Consider the following 17,930-nt stretch of genomic DNA (forward strand, 5'->3'; position numbering starts at 1 on the left):
TTCAAGCGTCTGCTGAAGAAAGGCATCAGAGCACATCTCCCAGAAATGCTGAACCCATTTCAATTCACCTGAAGAAACCATTTCACATTCGATGCTTTAGCATTGTCCCTTCACTCTGTCCTGACCCACCTGGAGAACAATGTTTCATATGCTAGGATGTTGTTCCAGCTTAGCATTTAACACAATCATTCCCCAGAGGCTGGTGGAGAAACTGTCCTTGTTGAGACTCAAAACCACTCTCTGTAACAGGATTCTGGACTTCCTAATGGAAGTCTGTCAGGGTTGGTAGCAGAACGCTGAGAACTGTTATGTTGAGCACTTACACACCTCAGAGCTGTGTGCTCAGCCTGCTCCTTTTAACACAACAGACCCATGAATGCATCGCCAGATCCAGCTCCAATAATATCATCAAGTTTGCTAAATGACACAACAGTCGTCGGCCTCATCAGCAACAACTATGTTACAGAGAAGAGGTGGAAAATCTCATGAAAAGCTGTGAGAGGAACAACCTGAGTTTCGAGATGGCAAGACGAAGGAGATGATCGTGGACTTCAGGAGAACTAGGAATGACCACCCTCCACTACACATCAACAACTCTGCAGTGGAGAGAGTGGAGAGCATCAAGTTCCTTGGAGTTCACTTAACTTGTGGCCCATCGTGGACACTCAACATCTCCTCACTCCTAACTCAAGGTTACCATCCACCATCATGTTAACCTTCTATAGAAGCTCTATTGAGAGCGTCCTGACTGGATGCTTCACAGTGGGGTGCAGTTGCTGCAGAGAAATGGACCAGAGTTCAATCCACAGGACCATAAGAGTGACAGGGAGGATCACTGGAGACCCTCCAACCCCATCGATGTGAACTATCAGAATCGTGGAGCACCCCTTCCACTCTGCACACAGCATCTTTCAACTATTCCCATCGAGGAAAGAGATGCAAGAGTATCAGAGCCAGTATGAAGAAACAGCTTCTTCCCATTGGCAGTGAGAATGCTGAATGACTGCTCACACTAACCATCTAAGGCTCGACTATTTATTTAACAATGTACTGCATACAGTTGTTTTTTTGTTTATGGACTGAAGAATGTTTTTTTTTAAAGTTTAAAAAAAAAATCGGGTTGTACTTCTACAATCGGATGATTATAAACTTGAACTATTCTTCAAATCCTCTCATCCCCTTACCGGGATGAGGCTCACCTGAACTTGTCAAGGGGGGAATGCCTAATCTATAACTTTCTCAAGGTCTGCTTCCCTACAGATTGTATTGTATAATATATCCCATACCTCCGCACTTACCCATTGGATCATTTACAACAGCATCAGGGTCACACGGTCCTGTGATATCTTGCTTCACATTAAGGGAAAAGTTTAAAGAGCATGACTCATTGTTCAGCAGTACAAGGTCACCTGACTGAGTATTGCCTACCAGGATGTCTCCCAGGTGTATATGTTCTTTCTCAACCTGAAGGGAGGAGTACAGATGGCAATTACCACGTATACAATTTGCAATTGCAGTGTACAACATCAACAAAAGATGTCTACCATTAATTATAGAAAACAGTTACAGGGAATTGAGACAGAGTATATAGATATGATTTGGGGAGATAAATTTGGAAAGGTTTGTTAGTGTAGGTCACATACAAACACTTTAAAACAGATCTTATTTGAAATATTAGAGCTCTGCTAATGCTAGACATATCGGCTACACAGCTTTTGCAAGAACTTTTGAAGAGTGCTAAAGAGACCTCACTAATGGATTGTTGTTTACAGAAGGCAACAGATGAAAGAAAATGCTGGATCCACTGCTGTCTGGAAGGAGAGCTTGCTGTTGTAAGAGGGTCATGTGGTTTTGTAAGCAGAGAGAGTCAAGCAGGCTTTTCTCTCTGAGAGAAAGACACACACATGCACAGATCACTTGACAGTGTTACAGTCAGCAGAAGTAGCTGGGACTGGAACAGGACAAGCTGGCAAGCCTGACTGGAAGACGGCCTGGTTGAAGCCCTTGTGGTTCATGCAAGAGGAGAGGACTGGCTGTCTAATGTTTCACTTGGAATAAGTGAAACAAAAAGGAACTCTGTGGTGACCTGAAAGAAAGAGGTCATCATCTGGAGAACCCTGACGGGGCTCGTTTTGTCAGCAAGACACTGAGGTGACTGATGGAAGTACATCAGTTGTGGATGTCCTGATTCTCTCTGAAAATCGACAAGAACCTTCCTGAGCGGTAACCATTTACCTTTCAAGCACCAAAGCCTGGTGAACTTTATAAATGTTAAATTCTGTGCACAGTCTAAGAATTGCCTGCAACCAGTGAACTTGGAGGAATGAGAAGTGAGATTGGATTGTGAACCAAAGGACTTTTCTGAACTTGCGCATCTATTACATACACGTGCACTTAGAATTAGAAGGGGGCTAAGTTAGGTTAAGTAAGTTAATAGACAAGTTAAAGTTTGATTGTTTTCATGTTTAAAGATAATTAAAAGCAACTTTTGTTTAAGGAATCACTTGTCTTGGTGAATATCTATTGCTGCTGGGTTTTGGGGTCCTCTGGGCTCGTAAAAGAATAAATAAATGGCAATCCTCGTATCATAAAAACACAAAATCTGCCAAACATTTTAATAAGCTTAAGTGTGGAAATGCTGTGCATAAAATAATAAATTATTGGGTAGCATAGCCAGTGTACTGGCTAGCACAACGCTATTACAGTGCCAGCGACCCAGGTTCAAATCCAGCACTGTAAGATGTTTACACATTCTTTCCGCGACTTGTCTGTGTTTTCCCCAGGTACTCCCATCTCCAGAATAATATGGGGTCAGTAGGTTCATTGAGTGTAATTGGGCAGTATGGATTTCAATGGCTGGACTCGGATTATTCTGTGTTGTAAATAAATACATTTACAGCAAAAACCCTGGTGTCCAGGATCTATAAAGACTGGTAGATGCTGGATAAGTGAATTTTCTGGTGGCCTGAGATTGTGATTGGCAAAATGGCCATTTGGGGGCACTAATTTTAAAGGTTAATGTTTTTTACCTGTTTATTTTCTGCAATTTTCTATCCCAGTGGTTTGAATTCCAGATTAGGGGGATTTTACTGTAAATTACATCTCTGAAGGCAATGAATCTTCAGAAACAAGCTGTTCTTCCCAATGAAAATAGGCTACCTCATTCAGCAGGTCAGGCAGTGCCAATGGAAAGAGAAATAAAGTTAATGGGTGAAGATCTGAAATATTAATTTTATTCTTCTTTCCACAGAATTTGTCTGAACTGTTGAAGGAGCATTTTCCATTTAGATTTTAGATTTCCTGCAACTGCAAAGTTTTGAATTTCATTCTTCCCAAACAATCCATGCCACAAAAGCTGCCTTCATTTGTGTTTGTCGAGTTTATTTTGAACTCTTTGTATGCTTCTTGCCACAACCTGCCGTTGGGATTAGCGCTGAGGTCTGCGTTTTGACAGACTAGATTAAGATGTGTCAAAGAAACTTTTTATTTCAGTTATTAGCTGATCAAAGTTACTGCACGTTTAGCCACCAACTCTTTAGCAATAGTCTCAGGGTGAATTCAGATGATGCTCTAGATTTATGTCAGAGATGAGGAGGAACTGCTTTTAATTATTTTAAATTGTTAATTTAATTTAGAGATACAGCATGGTAAAGAGCCCTTCCAGCCCACGAGCCTGTACTGCCCAATTACACATGTGAACAAATAAATTTATCAATGCCATCTATCTTCGGAATATGAATGTTTTCTCTCTCTTCAGAGAAAATCCACACGTTCATGAGGAGAATATACAAACTCATTAAAGACAGCGGTGGACTCAAACCCGGGTTAATGGCACTGTAATTGCATTGCGTTAACCACAACATGAACCATGCTGCCCAGTATATTTCATACATTAATATAAAAAATAAAGATAAGTGATATAAATATCATACAAATGTATTCCATGGAAAATAAGTATCTTGATGTTTGGGGACAAATCCTTAAGTTCAAAAACAAAGGACTGTAAACCATGGGGAGATCTGAAGCAGAGGTAGATGGAGATCAGGAAAGACAGCGGGCAGAGAGAAGGGACCTTTGCTTTTCCCATAGGGTGGTGAATAGAAGGAATTCTCTGCCCATTGAAGCAGTGGATGGTACCTCAGTAAATATATTTAAGACAAGGTTGGATAGATTTTTACATAGCAGAAGAATGAAAGGTTATGGGGAAAAGGCAGTTCGGTGGAGTTGAGCCCATCATCAGATCATTAAAAGGCGGAGCTGGCTAGATGGGCAGATGGCCAACTCTTACACCAATTTCAAATGTACTTATATTCTTATTACTTTTAACGTGCTGCACAGGTTGATGAAAAGGTTGGCTGATTTGTAATTTCTCCAATGAATTAAGCTTGGGCAGATTCAATCCTTTTCCTGCTGCTTAGGAACAGCATATCACGATTGAACTTGCAGTTAATCTTGAAATGGAAAATTCACAACAGAGGGCAAGAAAACAATTGGAGTTGAGATTAAAGCAGTTATAATCAAGCAAAAATAGTTGAAGATAAATCTTATAATTGTTGCTTCATACCTTTTGACACCTGCTCAGAAATAGCTGAGATTTGTTCTTTCAGCCATTCTCAACCTTTTTTTGGCTATGGCTTCCCTAGAATTCTGTTCAAAGTTTTCTGTCCCCCCCACCCCCCCTCCCACCACTTCCTTGTGAAGCAGTCAAGCTTTGGTTTCTTCCGTTCTTGTCTCCTACTGACTACATAAAAACCCTTTAAAATATTTATGTTACGTGAGGTGAAAAGAAATCAAGGCTTTTTCTTAAATGTCCTGTGGTCTCCAGGGGAGGACAAAGGGCTCCCGTGAAGAGTGGCTGCTTTACAATACAGGAGGTTTCAAAGGTAATGAAGAGATTTCCATGTTTGTTCAATTCCAATATTAAAGGGTGTAAATATAACATATTCATTAATTGATATCATGAGAAAATCATCAAGAGGCCCTTTGCTCGATTTTAAATGTAGACATACATCCACAAGCCAATGTTACCCAATTACACCTACAATCCCCGTATGTTTTGAAGGTGGGAGGAAACCCACACAGACACGGGAAGAACATACAAACTCCTTACAAACAGTGCCAGATTTGAACCTGGGTTTCTAGTATTGTAACATCTTTGAGCTAACTGCTAAACTAACCTCGCCACTAATCTCTTAACATGTAGTAATAAAGATTTGTTTGTTAGACTAACTTTAGTACACTAGTTACTTGTGTAGAACTAAAGGGAGAGATTTTATATCTATTTATATCCATTGATCCCATGAATTGAGTCACACAGAAAGGATATGGACCCTTTCGTTCACTAATTCCACACTGTCCAGTAAATATTCATTAACACAAGTTCCATTTTATTCTTCCTGCATTCCCAACAACTCTTTCCCGATTCTACCAATCACCTACACACAACAAAACATTTTGCGGCAGCCCACTGATCTACCAACCAGGATGTTTGGAGCAAACTGGTGCACCCAGAAGGATCCCACACAGTCACAAGGAAAACTCTACCAAGAGAACATTGACCTCTAGAACAACAACCTTACCCTCAATGTCACTAAGACCAAGAGGCTTATTGTTGGATTTAGGAAGTAATGGCTGCAACTGTCTTCATTGATGGGACAGAGGGGGAGATGGTTAGTACCTTTCAGTTCTGAGGAGTCCACATATCAGAAGCCCTCTCCTTGGACAAACATATTGCTCAAACTGTGAAGAAGGCACACTAATGGCTCAACTTTCCAAGAAATCGGAGAAGATTTGGCACGTTGTCGAATATTCCATCAAACCTCGACAGGTGCGCTGTGGAAAGTATACAAATGGTTGCTTCACAACCTGACTTGGTAGTTCTAGTGTTCAGGAATGCAGAAAGTAGCAAACGTAGCCAGATCCATCATAGGGTTTGTGAAGAAAGCACATCAGCGCCTCCACTTCCTCAGGAGTTTGCGGAGGTTTGGTATGACACCAGAAACCTTGGCAAATTTTCTGCAGAGGTATGGTGGGAAGTCCTGACCAGCTCTATCACAGTTTGGTATGGGGACACTGATACCCCTGAACGTAAAGCCCTCTAAAACATAGTGGACACAGCTCAAGACATCACACGCAAAACCCACCCCACTATCGAGAGCATGTACAGGGAACAATGCCGTCGGAGAGCAGCAGGAATCATCAAAGACCCACACTACCCAGCACATGCTCTGTTCTCACTGCTCCCATCAGGAAAGAGGTATAGGTACCACAAGACTCACACCCCCAGGTTCAGGAACAGCTGCTCCCCCTCCATCATCAGACTCCTCAACAACTAACTCAATCAGGGACCCATTTAAGGACTCTTACTGTACACTTTATTTTTTAAAAATTCTCTCTGTATTGCATAGTTTATTTGTTTACATTCATTATCTGTTTAAAGTTCTTTATTTGTTTACATGTATACGCTGTCCACATTCTTTTTTTTGCACTCTCAGTAAGTGGTCATTCTGCCTCGCCCACAGAAAAAGAATCTCAGGGTTGTATGTGATGCCATGTATGTACTCTGACAATAAATCTGAAAAAAAAAGCTGTGTCTTCCCATCCCCTGAAGTCATATCTATGTGAGGCACCTCCTCAAGAAAGCAGCCAACATCGTAGGACCCCCATCACCCTTGTCACTCAAGGTGGTTTTTTTCCAAAGCTATTTCTTCACTGACATGCAATTCTTTAAGTTCCACATTTCCAGAAAACTGATTCCACACCACTATTACATTTTTGTGAAAACAACACACATCTCTACTCTAATTTCCCATCATAATTTATCCTTGTCTATCAAGATGCTACATTTATCTTCCCTAATGCCTTCCTTTTCACGTGTATAAAAGCACGACTCTTGCTAATCCACATTCAATTGCTTTCATTTTAAAAACCCTTGAAGATTTATAAAATCTCCCTAATTTCTTGTTTATTTCTCTCTTTAGCGATATGTTAACCCCCCCTCCGTTAATCAAAATCTACTTTTGCCTCACAATTTGCTTGCTTTTCCTTCAATTTGTTTTCTTTTTAAAGACATTTATATTCATTATAAATTAAGAATTATTTACACTTGCTCTCACTTTTTTTAGAATAACTGATCTTAATGATCATGAATATACAGTAAAACCCCTGGTATTTGGCGCCTATGGGGGATTGGCAGATGCCGGATAAATGAATTTTCAGGTTGCCTGAGGTTGCATATTACACGATTGGCGAACGAATGGCGAGGCACTCCAATTTTAAACTTCTGTATTTTTTACCTATTTATTTTGTGAGATTTTTTTTGCCGGTTGCTTGAATTCTGGATAACAGAAGTTTTCTTTCTTCTTCTTTCTTTGGCTTGGCTTCGCGGACGAACATTTATGGAGGGGTAAAGTCCATGTCAGCTGCAGGCTCGTTTGTGGCTGACAAGTCCAATGTGGGACAGGCAGACACGGTTGCAGCGGTTGCAAGAGAAAATTGGTTGGTTGGGGTTGGGTGTTGGGTTTTTCCTCCTTTGTCTTTTGTCATTGAGGTGGGCTCTGCGGTCTTCTTCAAAGGAGGTTGCTGCCCACTGAACTGTGAGGTGCCAAGATGCATGGTTGGAGGCGATATCAGCCCACTGGCGGCGGTCAATGGGGCAGGCACCAAAAGCTTTCTTTAGGCAGTCCTTGTACCTCTTCTTTGGTGCACCTCTGTCTCGGTGGCCAGTGGAGAGCTCGCCATAGAACACGATCTTGGGAAGGCGATGGTCCTCCATTCTGGCGATGTGACCTACCCAGCAGCGTGGATTCGATGCTGTCGGCCTCTGCCATCTCGAGTACTTCGATGTTGGAGATGAAGTAGCTCCAATGAATGTTGAGGATGGAGCGGAGACAACGCTGGTGGAAGAGTTCTAGGAGCCGTAGGTGATGCCGGTAGAGGACCCATGATTCGGAGCCGAACAGGAGTGTGGGATTGACAACGGCTCTGTATACGCTAATCTTTGTGAGGTTTTTCAGTATATACAGAGGTTTTACTGTATATATAAAAGCAAAGAATTGGATGAAGTGTAAGTTTTTGACCTTGTTGAGCATTTCCCCCATTTCCTGATTTTATTTGTTCACTGATATATAATTCTTCACATCAATATTGTGTAAATATGTGACATAATTTTAGCCAGCTTGATTGTACCTTGTGGCATCACAGGTAGATTAGGTCATAAAGAAAATTTTTAGCACATTGGCCATAAATCATAGCAGTTGAGATGTTACAGTAAAGATGCATACGGCGTTAATGAGGCCAAATTTGGAGGATTGTGTGCAGTTTTGGTTACCCAACTACTGAAATGTTGCCGAAACTTGAGGGAAAAATTTAACAGGTTAGGACTTGATTCTCTGGAGCTTAGAAGAATGAAAGGAGATTTGAAAAAAGTATCCAAAATTATGATGGGAAAAGATAAATTCAGGTAGGCTTTTTCCCCTGAGGTTATGTGAGATACAAACCAGTGGACATGGGTTAAGGGTAAAATGGTAGAAGTTTAGCAAGAACATTAGTCGAAATTTCTTCATGCAGAGAGCAGTAGGAGTATGGAATGAGCCAAAAACACACCAAAATTCTGGAGGAACTCAGCTGGTCTTTTTAGTGTCCATTGGAGGCAAACATATATTGCTGGTGTTTCAGGCTTGAGCCCTTCTTCAGAAAATAAGCAGAATGAGCCAGAAGCCGGAAATCTCAGAAAGTCTCAGAATTGGAATAAAGTGTTGAATGTGGACTCAGTTTTACATTTAAGAATCAATTGGAATATGGACTGAGTGCAGGCCAGTGGGATGAAGCAGAATAATTGTTTCTATGGTTCTGTGGTTCACAAGCGAATCTGTCTTAATAAACCTGAAAGTCAAAGAAAAATTTAAAATATCAAAGGGGTATCAGTTGTGGTTCACAAGGTTGTGTGTTCAAGTCCCATTACAGGGAAGACCCTTGCTGCAGGTCCTGCATAGGTGTTAAACTGAGGCAGTTGTGAACATGAATAATCCTACTGTACTAGCCTGAAGAAATGTAAGAAATTTCTCAGTCTCCAAATCGACCACATCACTAAAAGACCTGACATTACTAAAATGCTATTGGTGGCAAAGGCCCTTGTCCTGATAAATATCACAGTTCCTTTACTCCAACAGAGATATAGTTGTCAAGTGAGAGAGTCAGGAAAAGCATCACGTGAAAATTAAAAGAGATGGGAAGGCAATTATTGTAAAACAAGAAAATCCAAGTGAACGCGATTGCTTTTTTCTCCTTCTGACTCACCGTAATTCTGCCCACTGTTCCTTCACCGATAACCCTGAGAGTGAAATGAATTTTCTTTCCTTGCTCTGTGCAGTGTGGGCCTTTCACTCCCCACACGTAAATGTGGGGTTTCAGGAAATACTTCTGCTGTTCTTGCGGGGAGAAAGACCAAAGTTGTGCCTGCAAAATGCCCACAATATGTTGTTGGTTAAATCCATGTACACTGGGCACTTTGAATCAGACACCAAATAGTTTGGAACAAACTTCAGTTTATTATGTTCACTAAGATAAATATATCATGGGATTGCAGACTTGCAGAAAAATAAATAGTACTACCACTTTCCAAGCGACCTCAGCCAATCACTAGAATCTCAATTCTCTTGGCAAGTTGTGGTGACAAGCTTTAAATCTTTATGACTGCTACTGGCAATTTGTTGTGCCATGACCAATGTTATTGTGAATAAGAACTCAAAAAAGGAAGGATGATCTTCCAAGTAATTGATTCTAACCTCGAAAAAACATTGAGCTGCTGGAGGATCTCAGTGGGTCAGAACCATAGGCGAGGGTCTTTTCTGCTAGATCATGGGATGAGTGGGGAAGCCCCTTAGATGTAGGAGCTTGGAGTAACCCCATCGGGACACATGAGTGGAAAAAGTAAAATTGTAAACTTAATGGTCATCACTACAACGTACATGATTGAAATGCAAGCACTAATCAGAAACTAAGACATGTTTCAAAAAATTGTACTGCTTTCCTACATATACATAATAAATATAATAATATAATGTACATAATAATATACATAATAAATAAAGTTAATTCTGGGGGGGAAAGGAGTCAGCAGAATCCATGGATAGAAATGGTCAGTCAATGTGTGGGCCAGGACCCTTTATTGAAACTCATATTGACTCTAACCCGTCTAATCTCTTGTCCTGCAATACATAAAAGTTCTGAAGAAACTCAGCAGGCAACACAGCATCCATAGGAAACAAGGGTAACCAACACTTTGGGCCTGAGCCCTTGGTCAAGGTGTGCGTGACCGGGTGATTTTCTCCAGCACTTTTGTGCCTTGCGCTGCAACCGTAGCATCTGCAGACTCTCCAGCTTAATTGCTGTCTTGTCCCACTGACTGATTTCTGATCTCAAAATGGTCTTTGCTATTGTGCTTTGCAATGTGGCCATTTCATTGCTTCCAACTGCAAACTATCTCTGAATGAAAAATAATAAAAAACTTTAATTAATATGCATGTGGAGTAGTCTACAGTACAAGCAAAAAGACAGGGGAACTGTTAGACACATCAGCGACACTCCAGTGAAGAACAAAACCACTGAAATGATCAGCACATTTTCCAACATGGCAGCAATCAACATTAAAGTTATTGAAACATTTCCATTTCTGGAGGAGCTCAGCAGATCATGCAGGATCCAATGAATGCAATGGGACCTTAGAGAAACAGGAAAGTCTGCAGATGCTGTGATGGAAGGAAAAACAAGGAAATACTGGAGGAACTTGCAGCATCCATAGAAGGTAAAGATATGTCACGGATGTTTCGGGCCTAAACCCTCCTTAAACATATGAGTAAAAAGCGGGCTGGGGAGAAGGAAAGTGCAGACCAAGAGGGGCTAATTGGACATGGAGAGGAGGAGAGGAGAGGTGAGAACGGATCAGGGGAGAGCTGGTGGAAAGGAGACAGGGAAAAATGGAAAGAGAAACAGAGCCAGAAGAAAGGAGAACTCGGGCTGGGGGTGGGGCTAATGGAAACCAGAGAGGTCAGTGTTAATGCCATCCAGTGGGTGGGTGGGTGGGTGGGTGCTGAAAGGGTACACAAGATGTTGTTCCTCCAATTTGTGAGCCTGAGTCCTTGGAAAACCCAAAAACATTCGTAGACTGAAGAGTTCAATGTCATTCTTCCTTGATGCTTGTGAACAAATTCTGCATTTGCAATGGGGACCAATAAAACCATTATCTTGCTTCATCTGATTACCAGCATGGTAAAAGACCAATGGTTACCCTAAAAGCAAACATTTATTTTCTTTTAATTTTTAAAGATTTTTTCTTTTTCTTTGGCTTGGCTTCGCGGACGAAGATTTATGGAGGGGGTAAAAAGTCCACGTCAGCTGCAGACTCGTTTGTGGCTGACAAGTCCGATGCGGGACAGGCAGACACGATTGCAGCGGTTGCAGGGGAAAATTTGTTGGTTGGGGATGGGTGTTGGGTTTTTCCTCCTTTGCCTTTTGTCAGTGAGGTAGGCTCTGCGGTCTTCTTCAAAGGAGGTTGCTGCCCGCCAAACTGTGAGGCGCCAAGATGCACGGTTTGAGGCGATATCAGCCCACTAAGATACAGCATAAGCTATAACAGGCCCTTCCAGCTCATGAGCCTGTGCCACCCAAATGCACCAATTAACCTACAAACCCCACACATTTTGTGTCTGGGAAGAAACCGGGGCAAGCAGAGGAAACCCACGCGGAATATGGGGAGATCAGACTAACTCCTTACACACAACGCCAGATTTGAACCCTGGTCACTAGTGTTGCAATAGCATTTTGCTAAACTGTCACACTGATTCAAAACTTTTGAAAAGTTGGAAAATACACCGGAACAGGTAGATCTTTCATTCAACTGTTTTGACAGAAAACAATCGATCTGAAACCTTCACCCATTATCTTTCTCCAACATGAGAGAGTTCTGGTCACCCCATTATAGGAAGGATGGAGAAGGTGTAGAGGAGATCCTCCAGGATGTTGCCTGGATTGGAAAATGTCTTAATATGCAAGGTTAGAAGGATGAGAGGAGACTTAATAAAGGGTGGACGACCAGCGCCTATCTCCCAGGGCAGGAACAGCAAACATCAGAGGATATATGTACAAAGGGAAGGGAGGGAGGTTTAGGAGAGATATCAGGGGTAAGTTTTTTTTTTTTTTTTTTTTTTTTTACACAGAGTTGTGAGTGCCTGGAATGCCTTGCCAGGAGTGGTGGTGGAGACTGAAACCTTAAGGGTATTTAAGAGACTCTTTGACAAGCACATGGATGGAAGGAAAATAGAGGGTTATGAGGTAGGGAGGGTTTAGAATATTTTTTGGCACAACATCAAGGGCCGAAGGGCCTGTACTGTGTTGTAGTGTTCTATGATGAATCACCAATAGCGGTGTTAATGAGACCTGTCTGGATTTTAGACATCGTAACAATTTGCAGAGTGAGTTCAGATTCTAAGGACTGCAGATTTGGACCTGCATTTTTTGTTTTGATAGTCAATAATCAAGGAGTTCCAGTGTTCTGGATTGCATTTTGTATTACTCCTGAGAGGTGTCAGTACTCAGAGCAATGCCAGAAGTATAATGTGCATTAACTGCATTCCGCCAATTCTGTCTACCTGTATATCCCTTGGATCCTAAAAGTAAGGGCTTTTCCCTGTGAAGCGATAAAGGATGAGAAGTGAGCAGCTTTGATAGGCTGGACTACCAGAGGGCATCTGTATAAGGTGAGTGGAGGAACATTTAGGGAAGACGTCAGAGGTAAAAAAAAATTTTTTACACACAGAGTGGTGGGTGCCTGGAATGCATTGCTGGGGGTGGTGGTGGAGGTTGGAACAACAGGGACATTTAAAAGGCTCTTGGATAGGCACATGGATGCAAGAAAAATAGAGGGTTATAGGTGTGAGATAGGGAAGGATTCGATTGCTGCGGAGTAGCTTCACACAGATGTAATGTTTTAAAATTGCTAACAGGCTTTACCCCTCTTGTCTCCAACCTCCTTAAGTTCCATAACCCTCTAGGCCTCTGCATTCTTCCTATTTCTGAGCTCTTGGTCAATTTTAATCAGTTTTCCCTTGTTGGAAATGTTTTCAGCTGCCTGAACCCTGGCTGACTCGTGTGTAAGATACCTTCCATTAGAAAGGTAGCACATCTGCAAAGGAGGTTCATTCAATGAGTTTGATTGGATAAATTAGTTTACAGACACTGAAGAATCAATCTTAAGTTTTAAGAGATGACAAACTTTGTAAAAAAAAAAAAAAACAAGATTTTACAGGCATTCACCACACAACAGGAAACAAAAGTGTGAGACAGATTCTTGTTAATAATCAAGTCCAGCTCTTTGGATGACATAGTTCTTTGGAGAAAATGAACAAGCTCATGTCACCAGAAGGAAAAAAAAGCACTCAAAATATCAGTTCAACAGGAAAGTCTGCAAGCGCTGTGACTGTAGTTTAAGACACAAAAGTGCTGGAAGCACTATCCTTTGAGGCAAAGATGCATAACCAATGTTTCGGCCTGAGCCCTTTGTCAAAGTATCTTAAAATATTATGTTGGGACTGAATTCAAAGTGAATTCCCTCACATACAAAATGTGTAACATAATGAATTGTGACGTACCTTGCATCATTTAAATGACCCAAAGTCATTGCAGATACAATCATTGTTCCATTTTTACTGAAAGCCAAGCAATTGCTTTGAACCCTATTGATGTGCAATTCCTTGGCAATCAGGCTCCTCATTACACAATGACCCTAATCTTTTGAAATAGTACTCCAGGATCTATTTTAATTTACAATTTAGAGATACAACATGGGAGCAGGCCCTTCCATCCCTTGAGCATGCTCCACCCAAAGATATCCTTGTGGCCCATTAGGCTTCTAGTCCCGCACATCTTTGGAATGTGAGAATAAGCAAGGGTGGCACGGTTAGTGGCTCAGGTTCAAATAGACCGCTGTCTGTCAGGAGTTTGTACGTTCTCCACGTTTGCATGGGTTTTCACCAGGTGCTCCGGTTTCCTCCCATGTTCCAAAGACATATGGGGTTGGTAGTTTTATTGTTCACCTGGGTGCATTTGGATAGCTCATGGGCCAGAAGGGCCTGCTACTATGCTCTATCTCTAAAAGAAAGAAACCAGAGTCCCAGAGGAAACATGGGGAAAACATACAAATTTCTCACAGACAGCGCTGGATTTGAACCCATGTCGCTGGTGCTGTAATAGTGTTACGCTAACTGCTGCACTAAACATACTGCCCTTTAGTTAATCCCCTGCTCTGAAGGCAAATCGTTGATCTGACATGCTATCTTTGCTTCTCTCCCCTGAACGTGCTCTTTACCTGCTGACTATTTCCAGCATTGCCTTTTCTTTATTATGCGTGCCCCCTCCCTGAATGCCAGATGCACCATGGACAATTAGAAAACTACTAGGTCACAGAGGACCCACAACCTCAATGTGGTCTTTGAAATGACCATGTTTCAAGCAGTGTATGTGTAGACTCATTGAAGCTGCATTTACTCAACTCATTTTATTTGTTCAAACAGAAAAGAGATCTGGAACTCACCAAAGATTCATTGGCCTGGATGATCCCGAAGTTTGGCTTGACAGACAAAACCTTGAAACCAGCTGCTGATGTCTTCCACTGAAAATACAGTGGCATCCGTGTCATGTTCGTAATGAAGTAAGATCGCTTGGACAGGGTACCGATGCACGTCGGCTTAAAGTACAGATACCCGTTTCCATCCAGAGACACAAGTGGCTTTTCAACTGTGCAAAATAATCTGAGTTCCTAAGAATCCAAGAGTATGAGACAGGTAAGAGGGAGACAAACATAGCGGTCTGCACAACACGATTACAGCATGTGGTGCACACAATAATCACGTCGGCATGACGGCTTTAATGACCAAAATCCTGAGCATTACTGATACACGACTTCAGGTACAGGAGCAAGAGGGGGGCAAGTCCAGGCATACCCGCCTTAATTGGGAAATCCAGGGAGGAGCCAAGGGAGGGGTTAGGGAAGGGCTGAGAGGTTCGAACTGGCCAGTCCATACATCTACACAAATGCCTTTCACCACACAGTACGAGTGACCCAGGTTCTAATCCGGTGCTGTCTGTAAGGAGTATGTACCTTCTCCCTGTATCTGTGTGGGTTTCCTCCGGTTTCCTCCCATGTTCCAAAGACGTACGAGGTTAGTAGGTCACATGGGTGTGCTTAGACAGCGCGAACCAAACAATGGTTCTTTGTAACTTATAATGATTTTTAACCTCTGTAGCAGTTTAGGCTCTGTGTCAAAGTGTTATGCATTCAAGTCGTATAAACATATACAGTCAAAGCTTATAATTCATGGTTTGCAGGGAAGACAAATGTAAAAAGGTGACATGTATTATACAGATACATAAAGATTCAAAAGCAAGGCAAGGTACTGAACCAGCAGAGAACTACCGAACACTACAGCACAGAAACAGGCCCCTTTGGCCCTTCTTGTCTGTGCCGAATCATTTTTTTTCTCCTAGTCCCACTGACCTGGACCCAGTCCATAGCCCTCCATACCTCTGTCCAAATTCCTCTTAAATGTTAAAATTGAGCCTGCATTCACCACCTCAGCTGGTAGGTAGTTCCACACTGCCACTACTCTTTGTGTGGATAAAGTTCGCCCTCATGTTCCCCCTAAACATTTCCCCTTTCACCCTTAACCCATGTCCTCTGGTTTGTATCTCACCTACCCTCAGATGGAAAAACCTATCTACATTTACTCTGTCTACACCCCTCATAATTTTAAATATCTCGATCAAATCTCCCTTCATTCTTCTACACTCCAAGGAATAAAGTCCTAACCTATTTAACCTCTTTCCCTGTAACTCAGTTCCTGAAGTCCAGGCAACATGCTAGTAAATTTTCTCTGCACTCTTTCTATCTTTCCTGTAATTAGGTGACCAAAACTGCACATAATCCTCCAAATTTGGCCTCACCAATGTTGCAAGAATTCATCCTAGCAGAACAGAGTATGTCATGTTTTTGTTCTAATCGTGTGCTGGAGTTCACTGGATTGTAAACCCAGAGTAGGAGCAATAGATCCACAGTTAATGCTCAGTGCCAAGATGACAAGGAAGGCTCATTATATATTTTTTTAAACTAGCCATTGATCATTAAATAAAATCTGGGAGATGATACTATCACATAGTCATTTCCAACAATGTTTGGAAATCTGCAGAAAAGGGCAGGAAAACTAGATAAAAGCAAATGCTGGAGGAACTCGGCCAATCTCACGATGTCCATAGGAGGTAAAGATATATTACCGATATAATGGGAGGGGGAAGAGTGCAGACTAACAGGCAAAATGTGTTAATTGGATATGATAAGAGGACAGGCAAGAGGAAAGATGAGAATTGATTAAGGCTCTGTGAAAGGAGACAGAAGGGAAGGGGAGAGAGAGACAGAGACAAAGCTGGAGGACCGGAGTCATGGGGGCAGTGGTGGGGTGGGGGGGGGGGGGTGGCTAATAGAATCAGGAGAAGTGGATGTTAATGCCAGCCAGTTGGAGGGTGCCCAGACAGAAACTAGAGAAAATAATTCTATTTCAATTCCTCACCTATCCCACTGCTGCCATGAAAATCTCTGCCACACCTGACACCAGACAGGGTAGAGGAAATCAAAATGTTTTTTATTTATTTGGAAAGGTGAAAATATTTCAGTTATTCAACCATCCATATCAAAAACCTAGTAATGTGAGAGGTACACAACTAAGGTGAAAGAAAATCAGTAAAACTAAAAAAAACAAACTAAAAATGAAACGAACCATTAATTTTGATCTGAATGCAATCTGCTGGACGAACTCAGCAGGTCAAGCCCCATCAGTGAGAAAAAGACAATGTTGCAGGCAGAATCCTTCATCAGGACATCAATGAAATTTAGATCAACTGTAGTGTTTGGAAGAACAAGAGTTTAGTGACAAGAGCAGAGGGTTATGGGCGTGAGGTGGGGAAAAATAAATTGTTGTGGAGTAGGTTTACATAGGTCAGCACAGCATTTCAGGATGAAGGTCATGTACTGTGCTGTAATGTTCTAATAAAATCGCAGCAGTTCTCACTGGACGCTGCTAGACCTGCTGAGTTCTTTCATCATTTCTGTGTTTTTATGACATCACAGCTTTCTTTCATGCTTTACTCTGTAATGTTCATCATAAAGGACAAATTTTGGCAGTGACACCAGAGCTTTGAGAAAGAAGCCGGATTTGGCCACTTGACTCCTCATGTCTGTTCAGTGTTCGTGTCTGACCTTTTACCTCAGCACCACTTTAATGGCTAAAATTGTATCAATCTTGATATTGAATATACATGTCGATGGAGCCTCCATGATATTCTTCCAAAGATTCTCTCCTTTCTGGATGAAGACATTTTTTTCATCATCTCTACAGAATGGGGCTCACTTACTTTGAGATTGTTATCTCTGGTTTCAGACACCCAGGCATCCACCATCTCACACCTCAAGCACAATGAGATTGTTGAGCAAAACGCAATCTGCTGGACAAACTCAGTGGCTCAAGCAGCTTCGGTGAGAGAGAACGAATTGATGACATTTCAACAAGACCAGGTGGGTGATGGGGAGGTGGGGGCCGAAATCGTCTCATCACATGAATCAACTCTGTGAACCTTCTTGGTGTTCTCCTTAGAATATAGAAATCTACAGCACAGTACAGGCCTTTCAGCCCACAGTGCTATGCGGACATAACAACCTACTTTAACAACTGCTTAGAATTTCCTTACCGCATAGCCCTCCGTTTTTCTCAGTTCCATCTACAATCTAATTGTCCCATTGGATCCTGTTGTAGCTGTTGTCACCATGGCCAGCAGCACATTCCATACATCCACCACTCTGTGTGAAAAACCTACCTCTTACATCCCCC

At 41.9% G+C, this 17,930-nt stretch overlaps 1 protein-coding gene and 1 long non-coding RNA gene across 14 annotated transcripts in view; one reads left to right on the forward strand and one right to left on the reverse strand.

Annotated features, from left to right (window-relative positions):
• The window catches only part of cfap65 (cilia and flagella associated protein 65), a 213,429-nt gene that overhangs the window by 98,332 nt on the left and 97,167 nt on the right, over positions 1–17,930 (reverse strand). For all 12 annotated transcript variants that reach the window (XM_069935942.1, XM_069935939.1, XM_069935940.1 and 9 more), the window contains 3 exons: positions 14,588–14,812; positions 9,298–9,456; positions 1,299–1,464 (listed from right to left, as the gene is read on the reverse strand). In XM_069935942.1, the coding sequence (XP_069792043.1) occupies positions 1,299–1,464; positions 9,298–9,456; positions 14,588–14,812 (550 nt within the window). The remainder of the gene's footprint in view (positions 1–1,298; positions 1,465–9,297; positions 9,457–14,587; positions 14,813–17,930) is intronic.
• Positions 1–17,930, forward strand: part of LOC138762261 (uncharacterized) — a 102,808-nt gene that overhangs the window by 24,673 nt on the left and 60,205 nt on the right. The window contains exons 1-3 of one of the 2 annotated variants that reach the window (XR_011356864.1): positions 8,295–8,374; positions 14,568–14,837; positions 17,484–17,617. This is a non-coding gene — a long non-coding RNA (uncharacterized lncRNA). Of the gene's footprint in view, positions 1–8,294; positions 8,375–14,567; positions 14,838–17,483; positions 17,618–17,930 lie in introns of those variants that run through there. The other variant, XR_011356863.1, reaches the window with a different exon arrangement.

This window comes from Narcine bancroftii, chromosome 4 (assembly GCF_036971445.1).
Source record: "Narcine bancroftii isolate sNarBan1 chromosome 4, sNarBan1.hap1, whole genome shotgun sequence".
Taxonomy (NCBI): Eukaryota; Metazoa; Chordata; class Chondrichthyes; order Torpediniformes; family Narcinidae; genus Narcine; species Narcine bancroftii.